The sequence below is a fragment of the Citrus clementina genome, unplaced genomic scaffold (assembly GCF_000493195.1).
Source record: "Citrus clementina cultivar Clemenules unplaced genomic scaffold, Citrus_clementina_v1.0 scaffold_3, whole genome shotgun sequence".
Classification (NCBI taxonomy): domain Eukaryota; kingdom Viridiplantae; phylum Streptophyta; class Magnoliopsida; order Sapindales; family Rutaceae; genus Citrus; species Citrus x clementina.
Genome location: NW_006262339.1, coordinates 50,492,342 through 50,511,378, shown reverse-complemented (window position 1 = coordinate 50,511,378; position 19,037 = coordinate 50,492,342). Strand labels below are relative to the sequence as shown.

At 28.6% G+C, this 19,037-nt stretch overlaps 1 protein-coding gene across 1 annotated transcript; it reads right to left on the bottom strand.

The window, feature by feature from the left end:
- Positions 1-100: 100 nt before the first annotated feature.
- On the bottom strand, positions 101-1,048 carry LOC18047942 (ethylene-responsive transcription factor 13). Its single transcript, XM_006445353.2, has one exon. The coding sequence runs from the start codon at positions 772-774 to the stop codon at positions 340-342; it is 435 nt and encodes a 144-aa protein (XP_006445416.1). The 5' UTR covers positions 775-1,048; the 3' UTR covers positions 101-339.
- Between the last annotated feature and the right edge of the window lie 17,989 nt (positions 1,049-19,037).

The window sequence follows — 19,037 nt, the reverse complement described above, 5'->3', positions numbered from 1 at the left end:
CATGTTTTAATGACTTGTCTATCCGAAAGATCTTTGATTAGAAAAATTTTCCATGCTTTACGAAAGTTGTACTTGGTGGCCACAAATAATTGACAGAACATAAGAAAATCGTTACGTACATTGATCGATGGACTGGGGTCAAGTTATGAATTGCACCGGTTGTTACAATTACGGATCATCAAATCACCCAAACGATACATGAAGCAGGGCAGATACATCATACATACATACATATATATACACACAACATTAATATTAATAAAAGGCGAATTAATGTCAATTACTTCAAAAATAAGTAGAAATATTATTTCTCAGCTAATTAAACCCAAATTCGGAGATTTAATCTGCAGTGATGGATGAGGATGACGAAGAAGAAGCCATATTCTTTTTCGTAATTCCGTGAGGCTGAGGCTCAACGTTTGAGGCAATGAGGCTTGGAAAATTAAGCTTGGCTTTTGAGCCGCGCATCTTGAAAGCGGCTCTATCATAAGCCAACGCAGCACCCTCAGGCGTATCATAGGTCCCCAGCCAAAGTCGTGAGCCATTCTTTTTACGATCCCTTATCTCCGCAGCAAACTTTCCCCACGGCCTCTTCCTCACACCTCGATAATTTACACGCACGTGAATCTCACGTGTCATCGTGGCTGCCTTCTGTAAACGAAATCCACTAGCCTGAGCCTGAGGCGGAGCATGAGGCGTCGACTTTCCATCAAGCTGATCAAACGAAATCCACCCCTCCTTAACAGTGTCGTGTAAAGCTTCGCAATCCTCCATATTTCAATGGATTGAATCAGAGTTAGGGCTTGAGTTCAAGAGTTTATGTGTATCACTGAAGCTGAAACTTTAATCTGTAAACGAAAAGTTAAGCTTGAATTTAATTTGCCGGGGAATATGATGTTATGATTTTGCTGTGTTTTCTTGGATTTGAGAGTGATCTGTACTGTGTATGTTTCAATTAATTGCAGCGCCTGAAGATTTTATAAACGTTTTACTATATAATTATTTCTCTTAGCATGCATTTCCAAGAAGTTTCATTGCTGCATTTCCATGTGGGGTTACCGCGCTAGATTTTAAATTTCTCAATTTCGCGTTTTATATGCTTGGATTTTTGTTTGTTTTAAGCCTTTTCTTATTTTTTATCTTTTTTTTATTGTCCACTAATTTTTACTATTGAGTGAGGTATAATTTGACTAATCAGTAACGACGAAAATGATTCATTCATCGATCGTTCTCCCTTATCTGAAATTATTCGGAGCAAATAGTCGTTGGCGCAGGTATAGACACATGCACATGCATCATTCATGGCTCTCCACTCCCTTCGTTTCAAAAGTCAATTATGTCGGCTAGGCTATCGAAGTGACTTCTGAGAATGGGATGGATTTTCTTCTCTCTGCTCTGGCTCGAAAGTGATTCTATTACGGCGGCGCTCACAATCTTGAATAGCTCCAACTTCAAACTTCAATATATATATATATATATATATATATATATATATATATAGAGGGTCAGACTACAGTATAATTGTGATACCGTGTCACAGTTACATCAGTAATTGGATCTATTTAAATAAGTGGGGTTCATTTAAATAAGTAAAAATTTAACGATTGGGTACAACTGTGACACAGTACTACAATTACACCATAATTTTATCTATATATATAAAGTCCATTAATTCTTAATAAATAACATAATTGTCTTCTTTGCATTTTTTCGGTTCCCATAATTATGTAATTATTTTTATGCATTATTGCTTAGCTGACATGGGCTTCTCTTTTCTTTGTTTTACTTGGTGTGCTGATTTAAGGCGTTAAAAACTTTTAAAATAATACGGATCAACCCCTCTTTCTTGCGCCAAAGATCTTACCATTTCCGAAGGAACTGGAGTCGCATCTCTTTTCCATTTCATAGTTAAGAATGAATCTAAACTGTTTGGAAGATAAGAAAGTTGAGAGAAAATTTGAGAGATAGAAACTTCTAGCTCGTTCTTTCTTATTTACATCCGAATCTTAATAAATATGTACACAAATAATTACTGCTAATTATAACTAACTATAATAACTTCAGCTGATCATCACATGCACAAGCGATTACATAAACACCGGGTGCCAGCTGGCATGCCATGTCATCAACTCTTAACTATATGCTACAGCTGCCACTATCCTCTGCTTTGCTGTCAACGCTGCAAACGTGAGCTTCCTTAACCCAAATAAACAGAAATTTAAATGACGGAAGGTTTCTTTTAACTTAAAATTTTGATTTAAAAAGGTGACTTAATTTTTATTTATTGGATCCATTTAGTTAAATGGTGGATGGATGGACACATAAACATAATACTACTTTTTAACTTTACTTTTTAATTTTCATTTCCACTCACTGTAAACTGATAATTGAATCCTTTCCAATTACGCTCTTCAACTCCGGAACAATTCAAGTAAGCGTTGGTGAAGTACTTGCAATGTATTCTGACAATCAAGTTATAGGTTGAAAGAAGGAACTAAAGAAAGAACTGAATGAAGTTAGAGAATGAATTATATGAGAATTTGGCTATCAAATATTTCTATTGAAAAACGATAGTAAAGATAGTTGCTACTTATAGATCCTTGCAGATTAGATCCATCGTGATCTAATCTCGTATCTCGTTCATTCATTCTAGGGATTAAATTGATCGTTTAATTTTAAAATTGTGATGGTCATGTCCAGAGATCAACACTTGCTGTCTGATTTTCTAATGAATTAATGGTGCGTTTACTTACTGGCTGTGAGAATGAAAATTCTAGAATCAGAATAAATAACGTATTTACTTACAAAATTAAATCGAAACTGAAATAGTGTTGGGCCCATAAATTTGGAAAATATTACCAGAGTTCTTATGCACAAGAGGGCTTGGGAATCATAACTTCATTCTCGAAAATGACTTTTTACCCCCAACTAAACTTTCTAATACTCATTTTATCCTTAATCTAAATAATAATTAAAAATTAAAAATAATGAAATTAATAATAACAATAATAAAATTAATAAATTATAACTATAAAAATATTTTAATAAATAATAATAACTTATTATTATTATAAAATTTAATTACAATAATATTTTCATAAATAATAATATAATAAAATAATGAAAGTAATAAATAGTAATAATTATAAATTATATTTAATATTAACGTCATTATTATTATTTATTAAAATATTATTATAATACAATTTATTATTATTATTATTATTACTACTACTACTACTACTACTACTACTACGACTACTACTATAATTTTATTTTTATTTTTATTTTTTGTTACTACTACTACCACCAATTGATATTATTAACAAAGGGTATTTTAGTCAATTATGATATTTCATTCTGATTCCAAGATAAGGTAAACATATCAATGAGAATGAATCTCATTCCGATTCCGACTACAACTCAAGTAAATAACTTATTCTGATTCTCATTCCTCATTTCGATTTCAGCCCATTATAATTACTGATTAGTAAACGCACCATAAGTGATCATGCAGAGTGTCTTTCTCTTTATTTCTAAAATTTATAAACAATTTGTTTCACTTATTTATTTGTCGCGTGATATATTTTAAGATTGACGTGATCACTGGAACCACAATATAAATGGCGTGGTGCGGTATATGTAAAAGCTTGCATAAAGACAATTTTTTTTTTCTGAGAATAAGGAATCCCTTAATTAATACTGGTTCTGTTAAAAAGTAAAAAACCACTTCTTTTGCAGCTCTTATTGTGATAATATTTTCATGATAGTAACGAGTTTTCCAAAGATTAGATACGAACAAAAGGGAATACACATGAAACGAACTCAACAAGTCCCATTAAAAAAAATTAAAAAATTGTTGCTTCTGATATCATATTTACTCAACTCACATGTGAACATTACAAATCAAACAATTCCAAGTAGCACGTACTTAAGCATCACAGAGAAGTTGAAAAGAAAGATTTTCATTTTTAGACTGTTTTTTTTTAATCCTCAATATCGAATAATGATGTTTGTGCAGAAGAGAGTATAACAAATTAGCACAAAATTATATGAGACAACAAAAAAAAAAAGAAAAAAAGTTTGTCTTGAATTAGTTAAATGCATTTAGAATATTAGTTTTCTTAATGTATAAACACTGCCAAATTTGGGTTTTGTAGAAATTACTTGGCGTGGCTTTCTTTCTATTTGAAAATATGAACAATTTCAAAGCTAAAACAGGGTAAAGGTAGAGTGCTTTCATGAAGTCAGAATCTTCAAACATGTATTCATAATTGCTTCTAATTTAATTTATTCGAGATTTTCAATTTCAACGAATGACTAATTCTCATTTAGATTTAAAAAGATGTTCCGCATATATAACTAATAATTGTAAATGCCTTCTTTTATAATAATTTAATAAAATAAATGGGCATATTTTTAATATGAATTTTTATTAAAAAAATAGACAAAAGATATTGATAATCGACACACATTAATAATATGTTGGTATTAGGCCTAAATCTTTTTGAAGAGCAGTATATAAAGAAGGTAAATTTCACTCTAATTAATCATGAGTACAAAGGATACAAAAATTTGAAATATAAAATTTTTTTAAGAGAAATATACAAATATTCGAAATATGAAAAGAAAATAATACAAATAATATAATTTAAGAATAATAATTAATTAACAAAGATTAAATTAATCAATCTTTCTTACTCAATAATAAACATACATACAACATCCACATGGTTTATTTTTTTGTTTCCGTTTAATTCTTACCAAGGCCGGCAGTGCGATCTCGAATCTACATTATTGCAATCTAATAACTAACGTTGGCTCATTTATTTATCATCAGAAATTAATCCAGATGCCAAAATCCTACGTAGTGCAAATATTCTTGCAATCGAGGCAAAAATGTTTCAAAGAAGGCTGCATATCACGCGACGTGATTATGAATGAACTTGGCACGATTTGCGTGAAAATTAGATATATTTCGTTCAAAGGACACAGAATTATTATATTGCTGTGTTTGACTATTTGGTAGACAGTACTAAAAAATCTTGAAATTACTACATGTAGTCGTAAATGGCAAGCAATATTAAAACCCATGACTGTAACGTTCTTGTTGGATTCAAGGTGGTTATTGTGATGTGATTAGGTTTATTGGATTAAAATGTCTGTCGTAATTTTTCAACAGGTCACCTATTACTGGAATGCTCTGAGTTTAACATGCTTAACTATGGAGTTTGAAGTAAAAGTTATCATATTATTCAAATGAAAACCAATTGGTGATAGTAAGGAATTTTAGAGTAAAAGTTGAACCAAACCAATTTATGATAAGAGAATAGACATTAAATTATTTTACTTCGCTTCCTTGTGGTCTTAAGAGTGATTGCTGGACCTTAAGGCCAACAAATTTAGTTAAATACTCAACAGAATTAATATATTCCTTTCTCCTTATTTAACAGTAATAATAATAAAATTTAAATAATAATAACAAAAACAGTCTTTGGTAGCACTCCATTTTCGAACAAATGTTATGTCAAACTATCGGAATTTCTTTTATATATATGTATATATATTACAAAACCGAACGACATCTCAGATTATTTACATTCCAACTTTGTAAAAACATAATTATTCTTTAATACCGCATTTTTTTCTTTTAACACTAATAAAGCTGGCAAAAATTTACACAATCTGATTATCCAATACGAACATGATAGGAATAAATAGATATGAGCTGTCACATTTGACATGATGGTTAAATGGATCGGGGTCCGGATTTACACGATTTTTTTTGTATCATGTTAGGGTTAAAGTTAAGGATGGCAAATTGGTCCATCCAAATTGGATATACATATATCCAATCTAATTGGATTGGATAATATCCATTCAAAATCTTCTTGGATATGGATATTGATATTTTTAAAAATATCCAATTAAATATTGGATGGGTATGGATATTTAATGGATATCCAAAATCCAATTAATTTATCCTTTTAAAGTTAAAAAAAAATTATATTGTTAAACTAAAATGAAAAAAAAAACAACAAAATTTAATTTCCTCTTATATTAACTAGTGAAGAATTTAAATTTCTCTTATATTAAAAACTAAAATTTTCAAAATTACCCTTCAATTTTTTAACTTATTTAATGCCATTAATAATTATGATTTTATTTTATTGATTTAATATTATAAATGGACCTCCATTGGAAAGTCGCCGGACCACCGCTGGACCACCGTCGACTTCACCGGAAAGTTCCGGACCTCCGCCACCGGTCACCGGACCGCCATTTTATTATATATATATATATATTACTAATATAAATAGCTTAATAGCCAAATTTGATATTGGAATTTTAACTATTTTATATTATTATTTTTATATAATAAAAATAATAATATCTATGGATCTCCATATCTATATGGATAAAATCTATATCCATGTCCAATATTAAATATTGGATATGGATATGGATATATCCATTAAGGATAATTATGGATTTATATTTGGATGGATAATATCCATCCATAATTGGATATTTGTCATCCCTAGTTAAAGTTCTTAACTCATTTACCCAATTAATGACACAATTATATTTTCTATTTTAAATTTATTTGTTATCATCAAAACTCAAATATTGGACATGATTTTCTCTTTTTATTTATTTATTTTTTTGTAAAGAGGAACATATACACAATGTTTCATTTATAAAATTTTATTTAGATTCAAAACTTCAATAATATAAATGCGTAAAATATTGGTAGACATGTATATTTTATAAAATCAATATTATATATAAAATTAAAACTTAAATAGTATAAATGTTTAATGTAAATTTTATAAAATATATAGATATTAAGCAGATTATTAAGTAACGCATTTATTTTTTATGTTGGGTTGGGGTCTCAATATTTTGATATAATTATTAAATAAATCGTATTTTAATAAATCTAAATTTGATACGATACGAACACGACACAATGACTCGTTTCGCCAACTCTAAACACTAACTTCCCTAATATACCTATTTGTTAAAATTTAAAATTTTGACTTTTACCCTGTACATCCCCTATAATCCAAAATGACCTCAGCTAAATATTTGTAGCCTTGTCATAATTTATTTATCCCTTCACTGCAATTTTTTTTCTGCATCCACAATCACTCCTCATCTCTTCTATCGGTGTTCTGGATCTTCACTGTTTCCTCATCTCAACTAAATATATTTAAGTTCTTGAATATTTTATTAGAGATGGAATTTACAAAAAGAACTAACAAAAGTAAAAAGCATAATGAAAGAGAAGAGAAGGATTTAGTTTGGTTTCTGCAGTAAACGTCTTATGGTTGCGAGGAAGATGGGGATCGAAGGATAGAAAAGAAAAGAAATTTAATATGTATAAAAGTTAATATAAGGATTCTGGTCGGTTCATAAAATAAAAAGTTCAGATTTTAATTTTTTATAACACGCGCATTGGGCCCGTTTAAGATTATTTTTTGGAAGCTTAAAAGTGTTTTTGAAAAATTAAAAGTTAGTTTCAATTTTTCTTAGATTATTGTAAGAAATTATTTTTGATAAAATTATCTCATCCGATAAATTTTGAAAAATAAGGGAAGGAGCAACTTTTTAAAATTGGCTTAGAGAATCAGTTTTATACTTAATATAATTCTATATATTCTCATATATAGTATAAAAATAAAAAATTATTCTTATTAGTTAGAAAAGAAAATCATTAAATTTGAAGAGATTATTATCATTACCAAATATATTGAGATAATAAAATAAATAATAATTATTAATATAAAAATATTTTTTAATTATCAATTATTATATCTTTACAATAAAAATATTTTAAGTACATGTTTATAAATATAATTTTATTCAACATTATTTCTAATTCAATCATTTATATTTTTTTTATCATTTCAAGAGTCGCATCTACTAAACACATACGACTGTTTTTAAAGATCACAACACTTTTAAATTTTTTTTATTAAAACAGTTGACTAATTCTCTTCACAACAGATTATTTTTACAATACAACTAATAATAATTATTTTAAAAGTTATAATATTATCAAATTAACCTAAATGAATTACTTAAAGAATTAAATAAGTTCAAATAACCTCGATTATTGAAGCTCAATAATAGGTGTAAGGAACTGTGTAAATCTATTAGTTAAAAAAAATGGGGCATGATTATCTTTCATTGTTTATTAGTTATATGATTATATCTTGCCTTTCTCATTTTATTATAAAAAAATTTTGGAAAGAGATGTGGATTTGGTTTTAAATAGAAAGGGCACTCGGAAAGAGATATTTTGGTTAATCTCCGAGATTCAAGCCATTTTATTGAGAATGCAGCAGAGCAAATTGCAGCATGTTCTGAGAAGTGGTAACAGTGCAGCCCACTCATTAGCCAAATTATCCTTAAAGCAAGATTCTGTATTCTCATGGCTGGAAAACATTCCAAAAAATATTTTGTCTGTAATCACTGATTTTGAGAAATGAAAGATTCGGTTTCATATCAAAAAAAAAAACTTTTGATTTTGCTTCCATATTATTGTAAAGAATGACCATGACACTGATAAGGCCGAGAAATGTTACATCAAACATAAATGGGGCAGGTGAGAATAATTTAAAAAAGTGATAATCGTAAGGTTGTTTATTATAATTATTATTTCTAACAATCACCGCCGCCCAAGAAAAATTATTTGAAAAAGATAAAGTAAATCTAAGAGATAACAAGTTGTTGAGGTTTTACTTTTATCCTTGAAACACAAAAAAAGAAAGAATGAAAAGTCAAAACTTAGGTGGTATTTCCTTTTTAATAACTAAATTTTACCATGCGCGCATATTAGTACAAAGGCCAAAATAGCCATGAAAATATTTTTTATTAGGTGTTATTTCTTTTTGAAGCCTATTTGCAAGTCTTCTGGACATTTCTGCATTTTTCAGTTTTAGAAACAATTATTCTCCTGCAAATTAACGAAGTCGTACTAGTTAATATCGAACTCATGATTTATATATATATATATGTACATAATAATTCTCTAATAAATTTTTTTATTTTAATAAAATGAGGATGTTACTAGAAATAAAAAAAAAATTATTACACTAACAAATAAAAAATATAATATCTAATTTTATTAAAATTTATATTTCTTTATATTTTAATAACATCCTTACTTGAAAATAAAGATGTTCTTATTAAAGAAAAATTATACACACACAGTTTTAAGTACTCGTTTGGTTTTCTTCAATTAATTTAATTAAAGTAATCGGTTAAGGGATTGACTTTCCTTAGATAAAGCGCAAAACCCAAATTTTGGTTTGGCAAAGGTTGTAATACAGAAAAAAGAAGAAGAAAAAAATACATAAAAGGAATAAATTTCAGTAAAAACTCTAATTTTTCATAAATATTCTCACACCTAATGCGTTTTAACATAGTTACGCTTATGCCCTTGTCTCACTGCAACTGGAGATTACTAGAAGACCGTGGCGGCTAGGCTCACAAGGACATGTGGGCCAGCACGAAATGACACCCTGAGTTTAGCTGATCGTACCTTTGTCTTGCCCAAAGTTTCAAAGGTTAGCCTAAGCTGAACATAGATTGCGTCGAGCCGTGCTGGCTCGCATTTTTGTTTTTCAAAATTATTTTGCTTTTACTTTAAAAAAAATACTAATTAGATAAATTATATCTCCAGTAAATTTTCTTAGAATTGCATAAAATAATTGATTATATATATGTTAAAAAATTTATTAGATTTGCTTAACATAAACCAACAATAATAAAAAAAAACTTAATAAAACAATGTTACCCACACTAAATGATAATAAAAATTCAATTCAAATTTAATTAATGACTTAAAATTAATTTATAACTTCAAATAATACAACATTAATTAATAATAAAAATTCAATTAAATTAAATAAAAAACTATTAGATTTAATGTTGTTCAATTCAATTTTATTTTTTAAATAATAGGAAACATTATAATCTAAATAAAATTTAGCTATAAAATTTGAATTGTGTTTTTTATAGATTTTTTCACGTACCATGCTTTATCCCTTGCTTTTAAGGCTGGTGTGCCTAAAACTTAAAATCTAGCCTACGTGTACCATATTGTGTGCCATAACAAAACGTACTCGTACTGTGCCGCTCCACCATTGGCCATCTCTAACTCCAAGTATCCAACCTCTCTTTATAAAGGATTTTTTCTTTTTTCAAATCTATGGTGTGCATGGGTGACACAAGGTTTAGCATGCAAATTGTTTCATTTATATATTCCTTTTCACATGGATTAGATTTGATTTTGGGGTTTTAGGATTTGGATTTCACAATTTGATGGATGTAGTGGGTGATAGCATTTTATAACTATAAAAATTGTCCGAAATGATAAATTAAATTAAGATAAACTTTAATTCATAACTCAGGTAAGAGGAAAATTTTTAATTTATTTTTAAAATTGTGGCAACTTTAATTTAGCTTTATTTTCGTTTAGAAGTTGAAGGTGAGTGGAGGGCGCATTGATTGTTGTTGTTATCATCATCTTCTTGGCAATAAATGAAGGTAAATTGATATTTTTACACTTTTAAAATATACTGAAGATTGTTATTCAAAGTAGGGTAAGTTAAAGTTTATCCTTAAATTATTTGCACATTCTTTGAACATATAAATACGAATAAACAAGTCATGTCTTTAGTTAAAATACATTCTTACATAGGGTCTTGCTAAGTTACATCATAAGTAACTTACATCAAACTCAAAAATAGTTCCCCATAACCTTTCACTTGTTTCACGTACTATCATTTTTCGTATTGGATAACTACTTTTGGGTTGCTGTAAAGTATATTAGATGTTACTTATCAACTACCTCTTATACATACCAGAGTAGCACAACATGTGTTTCTTATAATTTAAAATTAAGATTCGCCTCCATGTTATTTCTCGACCACTTAATTTGACTTTATTTTATTATCTTTGAAAGTTTCTTTTAAAGTAATTAGTCTTTAAAAAATTTAAGAGATCAATTTTGAAAATCAGACAAGTTTGGGTACAATAAATTATTTTATGGAGTTAGTTTGTGTTTAATTGATTAAAGAAAAGGTAACCATACCTAATCATATCATTTATATATGTAGAGATATCAAGGACCTCAAATATCAATGAAACCGGCCCTAATCTTGAACCCAAGATTGAGATCAATTCATGAAACAAACATAATAAGCAACTGTAACAAAACTGAAGCACTCACATCACACCAGATTTTAAAGGAAAATAAGCACACTTCTATCGATGAAAACACTTGGTAAAACATCAAATATTACAGAGGAAATGTCAAGCTAAACCAAGAAGCAAATCTTAGAGAAATTAACAACGAATTGAAATAAAACGAGATGCGTAAATTGAGCCCAGAAATCAGGTTATGTACTAAAATTTCTGGGCTTAGCTAATTAACTATAACAATTGGATTTTTGTTTGCTTTACACGTCAATTATCAGATAGCTCCCTGAAATTTGTCTCTTTGAGGTTTATTAATAAAATAATGAAAATGAAAACTAACAATTAATTTTTTTTTTCAAACATCAGTGGTTATGAGGGTATTTTATTAATTCAGGAGCAAATGGTTCATTTAGGGCCCATTTAGGATAGTTTTTTAAAGGCTCAAAAGTGGTTTTAAAAAGTTAAAATTTAATTTTGCTGTCTAGTTATCTGTTTTTAAGAAATCATTTTTGAAAAATCATCCCATCCTATAATAAATTTTAAAGGCAAGGAAGACATAATTTGGTTTAAAAATTCAGTGTTATACTTAATATAATTTCGTATATATCCTCATATGTATTATAAAATATAAAATTATCCTTAATAAGTAAGAAATAAATTTATTAAATTTAAGGAGATTATTATTATTATTATTGTCAATTATTTTGAGATAAAAAATAAAAAAATTAATGATATAACTATTTATTTATTTGTCAATTATCATATATAAACAATAAAAAATAACTATATATATATTTTTATAAACGTGTAAATAAAATTTGTTTAACATTATGTCTAATTTAATTATTATTTCTTACAATAGTTTAACAATAAGATTTATTAAACATATAATTATATATAAAATTCACAATACTTTACAAGTTATTTCTACAGTATAGTTGACAGTAATTATTTTAAATGTTGCAACTGTACCAAAATACCAAACTGATAGCATAAGAAACTGTACCTCTCAAATAATCAAAAGTCTAAAAAATAAAATAAAGTGCAATGCGTGCATACACCTTACACCCCAATAAAAAAGAGAAAAGAAAACTAACAACAACAGCAACAAGATAACAGAACTTAAGCGAAAGAATTGTCACTACAATCAGACAAAAAAAAATTAAATCATTAATATAAATGAAGCCCAGAACAAAAACCACAAATTATTAAAAACAAATATGCAACAAAGATGTTTTAGATAATTTTATAAACATAAAGACTAATTGGGAATTGCAACGAGTCAGTGAGGAGCCGGGGACTAATTTGGACTAATTTTTATTACTTTTCATGGTACTAAGCTGTAATAAGACATTAGGACCTAGCGGGGGCCGGTGGGTCCTAGGCTACCGCAAAAGTACGCTAAGGATGAGCCGCCTATAGCACGCGGATTGAGAGCCGTCTTTGTGCGTTACGTTATGTTACGTAGCAGATCAATTGTTTCTCCGAGAAATGGGCAACAGCGTCTGTATCAAATTGAATGTCATTCTTAATCAGATATAATAATATTAGGGTTTCTAATTATTAACTAATAACTTAAATCTTAATTATTATGTATTGTTTAGGTATGCATGGTGAATTTTTTAATTTTTAAAATGAATATTCTTTCATCCAATGCGTGAATACTATTTTATCTGAGACTTGATTGTTGAGATTTTTAAAATTACTAAAGGCATAGAATTCGACCTTCCATATTTTTCTTGTTATTAACGATAGATATTTTGATAAAAGAAAATGTTACTTCAAAAAATTAAATCTTTAACATTACTCAGGGCATAAAATTTGACCTTTCATGTTTTTTTTTTATTAACGATAGATATTTTCATAAAGGAAAATATTATTTTAAAAAATTAGATTATAAAATTTGTACAGAAAGTATGAAAATACTAAGATATTTTAATAAAAAGTAAGTTGTTTATAAATTCTTCTTATAACTTCCACCGAAACTTTTTAACCCATTTTTTTATCAAAATAAAAATGTTGATAAATTAATATATAATATAGTATAATTAATGAGAAGGCCTTTGGTTCTCTTAAATACTTTCTCTTTATCTGGTCATCGTTGCCACATGTGTATGTATATTTTCAAAATTAATTAAATAAAGCATACATGTGTTAAGAAACGAATAGAAAAAGAGGTACTAGCACAGTAGTGTAAACCCCATCTTGCGTATGCAGCTCCAAGCATAAACACTTGCAGTAGGTTTATAAATTGTATGGAGATGCTCTCCTATCTTCAAACGCAAAATCACTGACGAATCCAAGAAACCGTTTTAAAATCTTCCATTTCCCCTTCTACTTTGAACCCAAAAAAAAAAAAAAAAAAAATGTCCAGAGAAAATATCTCCGATTCAGAATTTGCTCTCTTAGAATCAATCCGCCAGTATCTTCTCGGCGATGAATTCGACTATCCTTCAGAAACAACCATCAATATTAATGAAAATTTATATTATTTCCCAACTAATGCGAGCTTTTGTTGTGTCTCGAATGACTCTCATTCACAAGAGGGTAACTCTAAACCTAATCCTAATATCAATGACACGGCAAAGGCTTTGATTAATGAAATTAGTACAGATGTAAAAGCAACAGTACTAGTTACGCCAACTCAGACACTGGAGACAAATAATTACCGAGGTGTGAGGAAGAGGCCGTGGGGAAAGTTTGCAGCGGAGATAAGGGATCGTAAGAAGAATGGCGCTTGAATTTGGCTTGGGACACATAACACGCCTGAGGATGCTGCGTTGGCTTATGACAGAGCCGCTTTCAAGATTCATGGAACCAAAGCCAAGCTTAATTTTCCTCATCTTATTGGCTCTAATAATAAGCGTCGGCATCTGGAGCCTTCTTCTCCTTCTCCTCCTCCTCCTCCTTCTTCTTCTTCTGCTTCTCGTTCATCATCCTCATCCACTGTCCAGAGTGAATCTCCGAAACCCAAACGGATCAGGATGAATTAATTTAATAGGGATTAGCTCTGGCTGGGACTGGGTTTTCCTTTCAAAATGAGTCCCACCCTTTTAGTTTTTTCTTTTTGTTTTGAAAATAACATTTCATCAACTTTTTATGGGTAAATGTGGATTTGAAAAATTATACTACATCAATGAAATTCAAATTCAGACTAGACGGACTTGAGGGATCCCTATCAAAAGCATTACTCAAATACTCTATATTCTTAATTATCTGCAGTTAATGCGGAGCATATACAAAATAACTTGACTGTCCTCTCGCATTAATTCTAGTCTCAACAATTTAAGAGTTCGTCAGGTGTTTAGAAAACTCTTGTCTACTTTCAACTCAAGAACAGAAGTCATCACCGGACTCCGCAGTTCATGCATTCATTATGTTGCATGCCCATAGACAACGAAGGAACTAAAAAGCCAGCCACCAATTTTGAAAGCCATGAATTAAGAAAATATAATTTGTTTACTTGAATATTATTTTTTTTTTCGACTTTCTCAAACATGGCAATTGGCAATTGTCGTCAATAATGGTGTACGACCGCTACCCGTTAAGGTGACTCTGCGCTTGCGCCAGTACGTGGAAAAAAATCTATAATTATTAAATAAAAATTAACAGTGTATGGTAAATATAATTTTGATAAAAAAATAAAATATTATAATTTTTTTATTATAAAATTAGTTGATTAAATTAATTTGACTTTCAGGTTATAACTGTTAGAGTGTCCAATCTCAATATCAAATGCGACCTTAATGGAGTTACTCAATTTTTATCAATATGTAACGAGTCAACAATCTACGAGGCCAATTCTTGAAAATAATTAATAAATGTTATATCTTCATTTATATCTACAAATTTATATCTTCATTCATAAATGTATACTCAATATAATAACAAGGGCAAACTTGGGTTTTTAAACTTTATAGGGCTGATTTGTTAAAGGACGAGTGGACTCAAGTCCCTACTGAAATGAAAAAATTTCTTTAATATTTAATTGTGTTTTTCCAAAAGTCTTCAATACATTGTCATCATGCCCCCAGTAAATTATATTCCAGCCCCCAATATATATTTACACTTAAATTCTCACCCTCAAGAATTTTAACTACAAATTAAAATAACTGGGCTTTTAAAACTAAAATCAAGCCCGTAAATAATAATTTTAATTTAATTTTTTAAATAACACACATACTCATTAATTTCTTTATTAATCTCACATTTATCAATTCCACCATCAGTCCAATGCAAATATAATAATAATAACAACAACAATAATAATAATGGTAATATTGTTAATAATGATAAATTAATTATTTTTATTAATTATTATTTTAATCATTATTTTTATTGTTAATAATGATAATATTAATAAAAATAAAAATAAAATAATTAATAATAACTAAAATAATAAAGTTAATAAAATTTAATAATAATAATATTATTATTATTTGTGATTTGAACAAAGGTAATTTAGGAAATATGAAAAAATTAGAATGATAGAAAAGTAAATTTATATTTCATTTCCATTCCCAACCCCCCCATGGGAATGGGATTTCCATTCTTTATTCCCATATTGTGTGGGGATCGACATAATTTTAGAGACATTCTCAAATTCCTTTGTTAAGTAGACATACCTTTGATTCTCATTTCTCCATTCACATTCCTTATTCCAATAAATAAACACACCATTAATGTGTTTACTTTATTTTGGAATCGAAATAAATTACTACAAGTTACTAAACGGACCTTAGTTGATTATTGTCATTATTTTATAATAATAATAATAATAATAATAATAATAATATAAGGAAGGATAAAATGAGAATTTCAAAATTTAAGTGCGGGTAATAAGATCACTTAGAAATTGGGATTAATAATTATTATAAGTATTATTATTATTATTTATAATCATTATATTATGATTATAAATAATAATAATAATAATAATAGTTGTTGTTGTTGTTATTAACAATAAAATTTTCACAATAATAATAATTTCATAATTTAAGTAGGGGTAATATGGTTGCTTTAGTAGGGAATAAGATTCTCATTCTCACCTCCTTCGTAGGAATGGAAACTCTAATAATCATTTTCAATTTTAGGTGGGGCCTACCACTTTGATTCTCATTCCACCTCTCATTTAAGCAAGTAAACACATCATTCATTCTCATTCCTTAATTTTCATTCCCATTCCCAATACGAAAACACACCATAATTGGATTATTGTCGAGATCATCTTCAAGAAGATTGGAGAGTTTTCAATCTTATTTATAAACAATTATAAATTCTTACGTACATTTGAGGTATATATATGTACAACAAACCAATATAATCATAACACATATACAAACGAAATATATATGTTTATCATGATTCTATTAATTTCTAAATTATAATAAATAATGTTTTAACTGGATCTTCGTTATCCGATTTGAAACATGTAATGATGGGCCTTGGCTTAATGCATGGGCTTGAATTTCTGGGTGATTCCTGTTTGTTATCTGGCCCGGTTATGAAAGAATATTAACGTTGAGCCTTTTGAGTTTGCCTCTTAGCAGAATTTTGTCTCTAATAGAGAGAAGGCTTTCATGACTTCGAGGAAGAGTAAAAATTTCATGATGCTTTTTCAGGGTTATTTTGTGTTTATTTTCTAAATGTGTTTAACCTCTACCTTTCCTAAAATTTGTATTCAAATGGCTAATTGAAAAATTCTTTTTTAAAATAACTCAGTCAAATCGAGTCAAGTCGAGACGCACTTATGGTTAGATTCATTATGAATAAAAGTTGAAATTAATTCCTCCATCATTTAATAGACAATTGTCGTTAGTTAATATTACAGTATGATGAATCATGAGCCAACGTAACCCAGCCCTCACCACGTTCTCAAGCTTGCTCACATAAAGACCTGCTTGGCTGCTTCTGGGTATAAAAGAAAAGTTTTTTTAAGTCTGATGATCAGCAAGAGTTATCATCGACAACATCAACAATACAAAAACATCAAAAAGCGAACTCACGATCCACGTATAATGTACTCAACTTGGTCGGATTATGTTGTCCACATGGCTCCCTAGAAAAAAATATTAATCATGTGTCATAATTAAGCCTTCATTATTGTAACATTATTGTAAGAATCTCTGTTATATATGTAAGAAAGAAAAACATGATGGGCTGTAAATCACTGATCAATCACGAAATTGCCTATGTAGCTAGACTTGGATTCATCATACGCTGGCCGATTCGTTTTAGATTCAATTATTTTCTGATAAAACAACTTATATACACTTTTTCTTAACAGTTATTTTTTTTTTTAGTGTCACGCTTCGAGTGAAAAATAATAATCATTGAAGTTCTATTGCTTTGCAGAAACGCTGGCCCATAGTGCAACCATGCAATGGATAATCACGTGTCGCGTTTCTATAATTATTTATTTTCAATTTTCAGCTTGTCTATACAACTTTACGAACCGGAGAAAGATTTTTATGGGTCGAAATTAAATTCCCATTAAGAAAGAATCTAGCTTCACTCAACAAAAAAGAAAAAAAAAAGAGAAAAATAAAAATAAAAAGCCAAATTTCCCACCAGAGAGAAAGACTATATCTCCGCAGCAAACAAAATATTGGTCTTTAAAATATTATTTGACATGTAACATATTTTTTCTACAGGTCTTGTTAAGTTACAGCCGCTGTAACTTACACCCCATACAAAAATCATATAGGCCCCACTGCCTGTTATTTTTTTTTAGAAAAAGGACATTCAATCCCCCAACGTTTAGGAAAAGGGACAAAAAACCCCTCAACGTTTCAAAAAGGACTTATAACTCCATTTCCGTTAATAAACACCGTTTGTTTTAATAGTAAATTTATTTTTAATTTTTAATTACTATTATACCCTTATAATAAATATAAATTAATATATTGATTTGAGACATGTCACAATTAATAATTTTTTTTAAACTAAAAATTGAGTTACAATTACATTTTTGCCCAAATTATTTGCTATAAATTATACCTTTCTAATGATCAAACCTTTCATATGTGATTATTATTAATAAAACGAAATTTGATTAAACCCTTTTTCTTTGAGGAATCAAAACGATATTATTATTGTTAGAAAGGTATAATTTATAGTAAATAATTTTGGCAAAAAAATAATTGTATCTCAATTTTAAGCTTTTAAAAATTATTAATTGTCATATATCTCAAATTAATATATTAATTTTTTTATTATAAGGGTATAATAGTAATTAAAAATTAAAAATAAATTTACTGTTAAAACAAACGGTGTTTGTTAACGGAAAGGGGGTTATAAGTCTTTTTTGAAACGTTGATGAGTTTTTTGTCCATTTTCCTAAACGTTGGGGGGTTGAATGTCATTTTCCCTTCTTTTTTTTTGCATGTTTTTAAATGGAGTGCAAGTTACAAGAGCTGCTTTTTTCAGCCTAAGTAAAATTTTATTGTTTAAAAGCCTATGAGTTTAACTTATACTCAAAATTTAATTTATTGCCTTAAGTTTATATTTATTAGTCCAGTAACTACTCTCAATCTATATAAGATATTATCCTCGACACTTGAAAAAATATTATGCACCCACTTGTGTATAAGTTTGACTCTAATATCATAACGCTAACTTAAGATATAAGTATTACTTTAAATTTTTCTTATTAGCTTAGAAGTTATTCTTAATGGATGTGAGGTAAGATCCTCAACACTTACGGGATTTTTTTATAAATAATAATAATAACAGTGGATTGTTATGTATCCGGAATATTCCCCCTCCTTAACCAGGGATTCCCGCGTTCTTTACAATTGTTTTTAAAAAAAAATTCTTCAAAG